The 10,916-nt window shown below is 33.9% G+C and overlaps 3 protein-coding genes across 4 annotated transcripts; 2 read left to right on the plus strand and 1 right to left on the minus strand.

The window, feature by feature from the left end:
• Window positions 1–548: 548 nt before the first annotated feature.
• On the minus strand, window positions 549–1,545 carry LOC125207139 (17.4 kDa class III heat shock protein). Its single transcript, XM_048106359.1, has 2 exons — window positions 1,263–1,545; window positions 549–1,028 (listed from the first exon to the last, which is right to left on the minus strand). Exons 1-2 carry the CDS (start codon window positions 1,458–1,460, stop codon window positions 771–773), a joined length of 456 nt encoding a protein of 151 aa, XP_047962316.1. The 5' UTR covers window positions 1,461–1,545; the 3' UTR covers window positions 549–770.
• On the plus strand, window positions 1,524–5,711 carry LOC125207138 (probable complex I intermediate-associated protein 30). Of its 2 annotated transcripts, none has more exons than XM_048106357.1 (8): window positions 1,524–1,639; window positions 3,309–3,385; window positions 3,875–3,988; window positions 4,269–4,325; window positions 4,463–4,554; window positions 4,800–4,880; window positions 5,035–5,133; window positions 5,348–5,711. In XM_048106357.1, exons 2-8 carry the CDS (start codon window positions 3,334–3,336, stop codon window positions 5,537–5,539), a joined length of 687 nt encoding a protein of 228 aa, XP_047962314.1. In that variant the 5' UTR covers window positions 1,524–1,639; window positions 3,309–3,333; the 3' UTR covers window positions 5,540–5,711. The 2 variants fall into 2 exon arrangements, with proteins under 2 accessions (XP_047962314.1, XP_047962313.1); XM_048106356.1 differs by lacking the exon at window positions 1,524–1,639 and adding an exon at window positions 3,079–3,215.
• Window positions 5,712–7,151: 1,440 nt separating this feature from the next.
• On the plus strand, window positions 7,152–9,973 carry LOC125203949 (chaperone protein DnaJ-like). The gene is made up of 5 exons (XM_048102476.1): window positions 7,152–7,520; window positions 8,152–8,245; window positions 8,671–8,744; window positions 9,331–9,387; window positions 9,573–9,973. The coding sequence occupies exons 1-5, from the start codon at window positions 7,416–7,418 to the stop codon at window positions 9,813–9,815; spliced, it is 573 nt and encodes a 190-aa protein (XP_047958433.1). The 5' UTR covers window positions 7,152–7,415; the 3' UTR covers window positions 9,816–9,973.
• Window positions 9,974–10,916: the final 943 nt, after the last annotated feature.

Below are 10,916 nucleotides of genomic sequence, written 5' to 3' on the forward strand. Positions count from 1 at the left end.
CTATGAGATTTGTTTTTAAAACCACGAACTTTCGTTTCGTTAGGATTTTCCCAACCGACCAGAATAGCATATTTTCAACCTGAATAGCATAATTCAAAATGTTAAAATTGTGTTTTGTTTATTCAAAAGTTGTCAGTTGTTATATAATAATTGTGACTGTATGTATTATTGTGCCAAATAAGATCCAATTAATCAATTTAGTGACAAATAGGATTAAAATTGACATGTAGACAACCCGGGTTTCGTCGTTGACCCGCCGGAGGAAAATCCTAACGAAATGAAAGTTCGTGGTTTTAAAAACAAATCTCATAGTTCATGGGAAAAACCGGAATTCGGAGAAAGGTTTTGGCAAAAAAACCCTTAATTTTATAAATTATTGTGAACATTAAAATTTTATACTATTATACAAATAAAATGAGTAAGGAGTACTTATCACTTTTTATTTTAATTTATATAGTAATAAGTATTGGAAAATTGAATACATAATTTTCTCATAAATTGAAATTTTTTGTTTGTATATTTCTCCAAAAACGTTAAAATCCAATATATAAAGAGAAATCGAATAATCATAAAATCGGAATGAGCAACAAACTAGAAATAAAAAAACAGAACTACAATTCACATTTAACGGTGGATTTACTACTTAATCCCGAAGCCTAAAACCGTAAATTCCCATAATCACACACAAAATACAAAATCACATTCTACATTTTAACCATAAACCCACACTTAAAACCATAAAACCCACACACAAAAGCTACAACGCCATCTCAAGAGATGGCGACCTCGATCGACTTCGATTTCGGCGGCGGCGGCAGCTTCTCCACCACCACCGTCAGCACTCCGTTCTCGCACTTCGCACTGATCGCCGACACGTTGCAGTTATCCGGCAGCCGGAATTTCCTCGTAAGCTTCTGCGGCGGCCTCCTCTCCAGCCGTATATACTTGCAACCCTCCTCCTCCCCTTCCTCCCTCTTCCTCTTCCCGTTGCTCTTTATCACCAGCGTGTTCTCCTCCTCCACCGTCACCTGCACCAATTCCGCACCAATTTCATAAATTTCGCATCAATTTCATAAATGCCTAATTTTTTTTTTCGTTTCAATCGACCAATTGAGCTGAATTTCTGGTGAATTTCATGAATTCCGCACCGATTTCATAAATTACTTCGGCTCAAGCGACCTAATTCGCATCAATTTCACAAATGCCTAATTATTTTTGGTTTCAATCGAGCAATTGAGCTGAATTTCTGGTGAATTTCGTACCTGAATGTCCGACTTCGATAGCCCGGGGACGTCCAAGTAGAAGACGTACTCCTTCGGCGTGTCGAGAATGTCGGCCGGGAAATTGGCTACGCCGCCGCGGCCGCCGCCGCCGTCGTGGCGCGAGGCGGAGTGCAGTAGCTTCTCGAGTGTCTCCGGGAAATTCAGCAGGTCGGTCATGGCTTCAACGACGGAGCTCATTCGGTATGCTCAACGAAGATTTTATGAAGATTTGGATGTGTTCGATGTAATGCCTGAACGAAATTGGGGTGATGATTGCTGCAGCTGAAGTGAGTGAGATTTTAAGCTGGAAGATTGAAATTTCCAGAATTGTTGAAGAAAAGTCTAGAAACGCCTGGAAATGCGACACCTGTTGGAATGTAAGCACGTTTTCTTACAGTATTTATCCACGAATTTAGTTATAAACTCTTGATTTTTCTGTATTATTAAACCATGACAATTGCGATAAATATAAATTTGTGTATTTAGTTATAAACTCTTGATTTTTCTGTATTATTAAACCATGAACAATTGCGATACATATAAATTTGTGTATTTATAATTTGAGTGAACTACGTAAATAGCATGTATCGTACCTGATCTTTCACTTTCACACAAAAGTAGTACCTGCTATTTAGTTTATATTATATCATTTTTAGTACTCTGTGATAAATATGACTCTGAGTAACAAACATGTGATTTTTTTAATAGAGGATATTTTTAGAAATTTCAAACATGTGATTTTTTTAATAGAGGATATTTTTAGAAATTTCAATTAAATAGTGCAAAATATGTGATTATTTTTTCCATTTTCTTATTTCTCTTTTTCTTCTTTAGTTTCTTCATCTTTCTTTTTTCTTCATTTTTTTAATATTTTATCTTCCTTTCTTTTTTTTCTCCCTAAGTTTATGTTTTTTCTTCCTTCTTTTTTCTATTCTCTTCTTTTTTTTCTTTCTTTTTAGTGTTTTATACAACATCTAATTGCATTCATAATATAAATAAAATACCTTATTAAATTAATTATTTAAAGTGATTAAATTAATTAGATATTTTTTATTAAATTATTTTATACTCAGTTTAAGGTTGAAACACATAATTAAAAACATTCAACATTTTATATCATTATGAATACAATTCACAACATAAATTTTTATGAAGGCTATATTGATTAGTTACTAATTTAATGTATAATAATAATAATATTATTATTATTAATATTATTATTATTATATAATATTTTGTGATTCATAATTTATATAATTATAGTACAATTATTTATTCATTACTATCAATTTTTAGTATTATAAGAATAACAATAACATCATTATAATAATTAAATATAATTATAACAATAATTATATTTAAATATATTTGAATGATATTAAGAATGAATTAATTATTAATTTATAACATTAAAATAATAATATTAATATTGATTAATAATAATAGTATTATAAAGAGTGAGGATAATGAGAATAGATATTATAATATCACTTTTGGTACTAATATTATGTATGTTCAAAATACCTTCTATGACATAAATGGAAAATATATTTGTTTAAAGGGTATTTTGGGAAGAAAATTGCATCAGATAAAAAAAATGTGATTTATAAGTATCAAAAATAATATAAAATAAAAATCAGGTACTATTTACGTGCGAAAGTGAAAAATCAGTTACTATGTAGTTCACTTATATAATTTTTTGGCAGTTGGTATACAAAATCAAAGCGTACAAAAGTTTGTAAATTTGAATGAAGTTTACTCTTTTTGATGTCTAAACAATAAAATTCGCAAAAATTTATAAAAGAAACGTGTTTTAATGAAGTTCACAGTAAACGGCGCCGTTTTATCCGATCCTCTCCACCATTTCATTTCCTCAGTCAAGCTAGAAACTACGCTTTGAAAATGTGTGAAGAAATCATCAAAACTTCTTCTTGCCTACGAGTTCGATTACAGGCAATTCTTTTTTTCTTCGGTTTTCGCAGCTCAGATCACTCAAATATATGTTATGCGTAAACTATGTGAAACTAAATTGATGTTCGATTTCAGAGTTCACCATAAATTAATCGAGAAGATGTCTAGGTTTCGTGGATTGTGGCAAGCTTCCGTTAATGCAACTAAAAGAGGTAAAATTTTCACTTGCCTTCTCTTCTTCATCAGCAACCGCGTTAGGCATTTCCCTTTTCTTTGAGGTGTGGTTTAGGTGAAGCTCCTCTTTTTGCCTAATTATTAGCATTGTAAAGCTGTTTGCTAAGCTGATTTAGGAACATGATGAATCTAATGTGAACTTGGCATGTGAATTCTTGTTGCTTTGAGGAGGATGTCAAATTATGCAGCTTTGAGTATTAATGAAAAACATATGCTTGGATCAATTTTTTTGTTTTATGTTAAGTTGTTGTGAGGAACTATGATTACTGTTAATACTTTGAAAAGAGAAATCTAGAAAACACAATCTTTGGTTGATTATGGGGTTTTTAAGGAGAAATAGGATAGAAAAAAGTTGAGAATTATGTTTAGGTGATATGTTGCTCGTACTCGTAATATTTGTTAGTATACGAAGAATTAATTTTAATCGCTAACCCCTTCCCCCTTTTGTGTTTGCCTTAATCGTGCAGCTCTTTTATGGAAACCTGAGGACTTGCTTCCTCCAAGTGAACGATACATATTTAAGTTTGACTCAAAAGAGGAGCTAAAGCGATGGCATTTGTACGCAGATTCTGAATTCAATGGTATCAGTATGAGAAATTTCAATGTTCATATAAAAAGTTGATAAATTCTTCCTTGTGTTCTACTTGGCTTTGTGTAACTTTAGCGTACATGTTGTGAGGCGATACCAGTTTCTCCAGAATACTCTATTAAAAATGATAGTTTTGTTGGCTCTGTCCGATCATAAATGTTCCAAGCAAGCACTGTTTATGAAAAGAATTTTGATGAAAATTGAAAAGGATAGAATATGAAGAAGGAAAATCGCAGATATCATTGTATAAACGACAAACATTACTTTTTCAGGTTTGTCATCAGCATCGTTGCAGATAAAAGAATCTACAAATGGATCAAGTGGTACTGGTTAGTAACATAACCCTTTTCTCATGTGATCGGCTCATCATAATTGTCACAGAAATAGTGTTATTTACTGTCTACTAATGAAAGCTACTTACGATTGCCTTCACAAAAGTCACTTTGTTGGTACTAAAACCTCACAGGTGTATTTTCTGGAAACCTTTCCTTGGATGTCAGTGAAGGTACTAAGTGGAATATAAGTAGAAGTGGATTCTGCGGAATGAGATCTAAGAAGGTAATGGTAAACTATACTCGAGAAATAGAGATCAATAGCATGTCTTCATATTCTCCTTTTCTAAAATGGTTCCTTTAACAAGTTTCACTCTTCGAGGGATTGGAATGGTAAGTATTCTGGCTGTATCTACGTTTTCACCAATGATTGTTATAGTGCAGAAGTTTGAATGAATAAGCTGTCCATAGAATTGTCCTTTGAGCGGATAAAGTTTTCTATACCACTAGCTTCATTCACTTGTTTTGCAGTTTGATGGCTTCATTGATCTGGATGGGTATGACACATTGGCTCTAAAAGTTAGAGGAGACGGGCGATGCTACATATCTACTGTGAGTAATTTGACCCTGTTATGAACTTTGGACACATCGAAGAAGATTTTCTTTTTTGATGCTTTAAGCGAGTTGAGTGCAATCGTATGCAGTTTTAACGATGCTTATATAACTGGGAACAAGCTAATCGAGGATAAATCTAACTTCGATGCAGATTTATACAGAGAATTGGGTGAATTCTCCGGGACAACAAGAAGATAACTCGTGGCAAGCGTTTGTTTATGTGCCTAAGGACAACTGGTACATTGCCAAGGCAAGCCTCTCTCTCTCTCTCTCTTGCGCGTACACACTTACAATGTGGCCATGGCAGTCATACGAGTGCCTACTATACAGATGATTAAAAGGGGGGCCATTGTCTTTTTCAATTTTCAGTATTGAAGACACGAAAGAGAAACATTTCCATTCTTGCGCACGAGCAAAAACTGAACTCTCTTACTAATCAAGAACTATGTTTTTCTATCTGCCAGATCCCCCTTGCTCGATACCTGCCAACATGGCGAGGCAATGTGATAGACGCAGAGCTCGAGATGAACCCATCTCGCGTTGTTGGAATGTCTCTCTCGCTGAATGCAGAAGGGGGAATCCCAGGCGCCATCTCTGGTCCAGGTGATTTTCGAGTCGAGATAGACTGGATCAAAGCTCTTAGAACATTGAGTTAGTTGATCCTCGTTGCTATAGAGTATAGACACAAATTCAATTTTGTTCGACATATTTTGAACCTCGACGGTCTACTACGTGTATATTGATGATGTCATTATACCCGCGTCGTTGCACGAAAAGCACATACTATATGTGATGAAACCTCAATAAATATGGTGCTGATCTGTTTCAGGCTTGTGTTTCTACACAGTTCTTTAACTATTGCTGTCAAATTTAATTGATTTGAAGAAAAGAGGACGGTGGGATTTGTTCTTTGTTGACGTGGACACAATTCCCCTCACAATCTTGTGATTCAGTTTGATATTTCCTTCTACTGTCTTTAACTGAAACCAAACAAGAAAAAGTATCTAATTTTTGTATTATGAGGCACGTGATTTGCAGCAAGTTTGCACCTGTTGGTCACGTGATCCCATAATTGGAATATGGACCACTCTACCTTCTAATTTCAGTCATAAACACAAAGTTGAAGACTTGAAGCCATACATCATAGATTTTTGTTGATACCAATTGCAAAAGTTGAGGTTGTGGTGCAAACATATAAAAGTGATATCTATTCTTCTATCTTCTAACTTGATATCAAAGATATTGACAATTATACAAGAGAAAAATGTGATAATGTTAGATATGCCCGCACACTGCGGATGATCTTCTGTGAGCCCACCTCTTTGTTGAATATCACCATCATGTAGTTGAGAGGCAATTTCCATGAGCCTAATAGTACAAGATTTTGTACTCTTATCGTTTTCAAATAAGTGTTATGTTTGAGGATGCGAGCACAACGAGCTCAAAGAGGAGGGGGGATGGTAGGAGAAGATGCGCACACCAAGAGGGTGCCCGTGTCGCAATGTAAATGATTGCCCATGAAGTGAAGGGCGAAAGCCGAAGGTGCTGGGACAGACAAGCTGATCACGAGAGGCGTGAAAAACGCATTGAATGATCGCTATTTTATCCCACGGATATCTATCTTCAATCCTCGAGGAAGTATGCATAGAGAATGTACAAAGACTCTTGATCCTACTTATTAAAGATAAACATGATTCATAAGATAAAAGTAACTAAATAATAAAAGGCTCCTAAATATCTTGCATGATCTATCTCCAATTCTTGATATCATAGCTATATTATTCTATCTATGTCACTACTTTTTATCCTTTCTATCTTGATTTGATCATGCTTTTCAAGGCCCTCTTTCAATTCCCCAAAGAAAGGCAACAGCCCCTATGGATAAAGCAAGAAGTTGAACTCATGGGAGCTTGAGCATCCCCAAACCAAATTAATTTCCTTTCCTACCCACAAAGTCAAAAACAAGCTAAGTGGCCAAGAATTCCCTGTTGTCTACGCCAATGAAAATCACAAAAACATGCATCAATCCAAGAAAACTTTAAAAAAAGGATTAAAAAAGCAAGAGAACCAAAAACAGTAAATGGAGAAGCTTCTGGAGACAGAAACTGAAAAAAATATCTAACCCAACATTCAATCCCAGCCGTTAAACCTTTCAACCTCACACTCCCTTATCTAACAAACCAACCACCCCACAAAATTCTTCAAAACTTGCCCCTTTTTTAAAGCATTTTATTTTCTTGGAATTATTCAGTATAAAAACACCCTGCACATTAATATGCTTTCTGGAAACTATTCGAGAGAGAGAGTTGTTTCTCTCTCTTCAACACTTGCAAATGGTTACGTCTTGTAGTGATCTTTTAGCATTTATTGAGAAGTAACAAATACGGAGTAGTATTATTTTAGTATGTGTACATGTACACTTTCTACTACATATGCAACACACGCATTTGCTGAAAAAAGGGTGTGTTGGGACAAGAAAAAGATCGGATTTTTATTATTTTTTTTGTAGAGTGATTGTGGAGTTTTGAGGCTATGGCTGGTGAAGAAGATAAGAGCTGTGATTATTATGCTGTTTTGGAGTTGAAGAAGGAATGCACATCAGCAGAGCTGAGGCATGCCTACAAGAAACTTGCTCTGGTTAGAATTACAGCATTTGACATATGATTGTTTGTTGTGTTTGTTTATAAGGAAATCAAACTGGAAATGATTGTGAATTTTTGTGTGAGTAAGGTTGTTGTGAGTTGCTTTGAACTGGTTCTTTTTTCCTGAGATAAAAATGTGATCTTTACTTCACTGAGAATTGTAGTAGCATTGGAAGTGCTGTTCATGAAGATCAAAATCACACACAGACACAGTGATAAACTTGAAAACATCTTAAATTTCTTGTGCATGATTGCTGTGATTGGTTTTAAACTGGTTTTTTTTTTATTCTGAGATAAAAATGTGATCTTTACTCAGAATCACACACACACACACTGAAAAACTTGAAAAACATTGCAAATATGTTGTGATTAACCTTGTTAGGAGTGGTTTTGAACTGGGCTTTTGCAGTTTTCTCGATGTTGAGATAAAAATGTGATCTTTCCTCAGTTTGCTGATAAAAATGTGATATTTCCTCTGTTTGATGATATAACTGTGATCTTTATTGATGACTATCTCTCTCACAGACACACATATACTAGAGAGAATATCTAGTTTGAAATGGTTTTTCTGTTAAAAATCATAGCTTTTGATCTGGAAAAGAGTTAATTTGATGTTTTTGTGACAGAAATGGCATCCGGATCGGTTCTCTGCTTCAGGGAATTCTAAGTATTTAGATGAGGCAAAGAAGAAATTTCAAGCTATTCAGCAAGCATATTCAGGTAAAAAAATGATTACATCATTATGTTCATTTTACTTTATAATTATTTAAATGATCATGATTAAAAGCTGTCAATTAGAACACAAAAATCTTGTTAGTTCATGGTAAACAGAGGTGGTTGGTGGGCCATCTTGATCAGAATTGATTGAGATATGTGATTTTTAATGCAGATGTTTGAATTCTTTGGCCTTGATTCTGGTTGCATTAGGAACACAAATTTTTTAGATCACCACTCATTTTTTGTGGATTCTCTTTTGTGTTAATGTGTTGGTGAGTAGTTTCTAGTCATTTTTTTTTATCCACAAACACAACTTGATCAATTATATTGCAACTTGCAAGTGTACTTTCTTATTTTGTCAAAAATTTTGAATTCTTGAACTTTCTTCAAGTGGACTTACTTATCATGTCATGCTGTTGCAAAAACAGTGCTTTCAGACACCAACAAGAGGTTTCTGTACGATGTCGGAGTGTACGACTGCAACGATGACGACGACAACGATGTAAGTTGCGTAATCGTTTAATTGCAACATTAAATTTAAAGACTGCGCTACGGTACTCAAACATGAGATCTTTGGCATATTAACTTTATCACCTTTTCTCTAGTGTAGTTGATTCACATATGACTAATGGTGGGATCAAGTTGTTTGAATAGATACAAATCAATGTTTCTAGTGTGTTATTTTAGTTTGGTGGCTATTGAGATGATGAGAATGTGGTCCCAATATCTCATAGTTGGAATTCTTTAATGAACCAACATGGATAGGGTCTCTAATTAAATTATTAGAGGATGATAATGGCCTTTAGATTATGTCTATTTTATTCAAGGAAAATTGTAAAAAAACTAACTATTAATCTCGTGACTTACATAATTATATCATAATTTTGCCATTTTTCCTCAATTGGTCCATAATCTTGAATTCGATAGAAATTATGTATGATGTGATAGACAGAAAATACTATGTGAACAAAACGTGAGGTTAGTTAAATAACGTCGTTTAATACAACTAGTCAACCACGTGAGTTTAATTTTATATAGCATATATTTGAATTGGTGTTCAATTCTTTTTGTTCTTTGATTTTATGTAGGGAATGGGTGAGTTCTTGAATGAGATGGCTACAATGATGAACCAAACCAAATCCAGTGTGAGTTCTTTTATCCTACAATATTTTTTATGTTTTTTTAATCTTAAATTTGACATTAGAACATGAAAATTGTTGCCCAAAAAGGGCCTAGTTTTAATTTTATTGTAGGAACAATTATGACCTAATAATGATCCATGGCTAAGTAGTGTGTTTTGATATTAAAGCAATGTTTTTGTATATGATAGGAAGGTGGGAATGAGACATTGGAAGAACTTCAAGAACTATTTGACGATCTCTTCGAGAGCGACATCAAAGCCTTCGTTAGCTCATCCCGGTCAGACAAACCCCCAACACGCTCCTCCTCATCGTCCTCGGCCTCAGGAAACGAGGCCTATGGCGTCTCCAACAAAAGGAGCTCGAACGAGATGAGGCCGGGGACGGTCGGAGAGAGTAGCCGGAAAAAAAATGCAAAGATTGGCCGGAGGTAGTTTGAGGCCTATGATTTTATTTTTATTAGTAGTACTTAACTTCCTTCTTGTGGAATTTAATCTCCCTTGTAACAAATTGTTTTTTCTAGTTAGTTGTTTTATTTCTTGTAAGTTGTAACCTCAAGTTTCTATATCTATGCAATGTCCATTTTTTGTTATTTTTTATTGCATAATTTTGAATTATAATTTTGTAATTTTGTCTGATACACCTCCAGCACTTCCACTGTATAATTGTATTTACTTTATTTTAATTTTTATTCTTCACTCTTTAAATTTACCTTTTTAAAGTTATGGCCTAAAAAGAAATATCTCAAATTCTCAATAAAATAATAGGATGGCGATGGAGATGGTAGTATGTGTTTATCATGATCTTGTGGTATCCACACATCATTTATATGCATAATTATGAGATGTGTAGTTGTTAATATGCATAAAAGTAAAAAATGTGGCGATTATAATATTTTATTGTATGTCACTATATCAAAATAAAATAGTGACAACAACTTCTAGTCTATTATGGTGTGCCAAAAGGTGCACATCAACTTGAAAATCCACTTTATGTATCAATATACAGAACATAAGCCAAGTTGGGAAATGGAGACCAGCCGTCAATTAATATCAACCTTTTCTATTCTATTCCATTCGAGTTATTCGCTCGGTCCCATAATAAAAGATATATTTTGTTATTTTGGTTAGTCTCACAATAAAAATCATATTTCACTTTTATCATTTATTCATAAATGATAAGTAGATTCTTCATTTCACCAACTTATTATACTCACATTTTATTATAAAACTAATATATATAAGTGAGACTTATATTCCACTGATTTATTCAACTCAATTTTCTTTATATTTCTTGAAACTTATGCCATAACCAAATAAGACTCCTATTGCGGGATGGAGGGAGTATTCAACAAAATTTAAAACAACAGTTGCTTTATTCTATATATAAATGCTTTTTTTCATAAATAAATACTCCCTCCGTCCTACGTTACTTGAGGCATTTCTTTTCGGCACGAGATTTAAGAAAGTTGTGTTTAATAAGTTAAATATAGTAAAGAAAAAGATAGAAGAGATAGCAAAGTAAAAGAAAGATTA

This window comes from Salvia hispanica, chromosome 2, assembly GCF_023119035.1.
Source record: "Salvia hispanica cultivar TCC Black 2014 chromosome 2, UniMelb_Shisp_WGS_1.0, whole genome shotgun sequence".
Lineage (NCBI taxonomy): Eukaryota > Viridiplantae > Streptophyta > Magnoliopsida > Lamiales > Lamiaceae > Salvia > Salvia hispanica.

What these genes read in the sequence shown, in the direction of transcription:
- LOC125203949 (XM_048102476.1), top strand. Translation starts at nt 7,416, where the DNA reads ATGGCTGGTGAAGAAGATAAGAGCTGTGATTATTATGCTGTTTTGGAG. An exon ending in TATTCAGCAAGCATATTCAG is followed by an intron (nt 8,246 to 8,670) that starts GTAAAAAAATGA and finishes TTGCAAAAACAG; the next exon opens with TGCTTTCAGACACCAACAAG. An exon ending in TGAACCAAACCAAATCCAGT is followed by an intron (nt 9,388 to 9,572) that starts GTGAGTTCTTTT and finishes TGTATATGATAG; the next exon opens with GAAGGTGGGAATGAGACATT.
- LOC125207138 (XM_048106357.1), top strand. Translation starts at nt 3,334, where the DNA reads ATGTCTAGGTTTCGTGGATTGTGGCAAGCTTCCGTTAATGCAACTAAA. An exon ending in AAATGGATCAAGTGGTACTG is followed by an intron (nt 4,326 to 4,462) that starts GTTAGTAACATA and finishes AAAACCTCACAG; the next exon opens with GTGTATTTTCTGGAAACCTT. An exon ending in GGCGATGCTACATATCTACT is followed by an intron (nt 4,881 to 5,034) that starts GTGAGTAATTTG and finishes ACTTCGATGCAG; the next exon opens with ATTTATACAGAGAATTGGGT.
- LOC125207139 (XM_048106359.1), bottom strand. Translation starts at nt 1,460, where the DNA reads ATGAGCTCCGTCGTTGAAGCCATGACCGACCTGCTGAATTTCCCGGAG. An exon ending in TATCGAAGTCGGACATTCAG is followed by an intron (nt 1,029 to 1,262) that starts GTACGAAATTCA and finishes GAATTGGTGCAG; the next exon opens with GTGACGGTGGAGGAGGAGAA.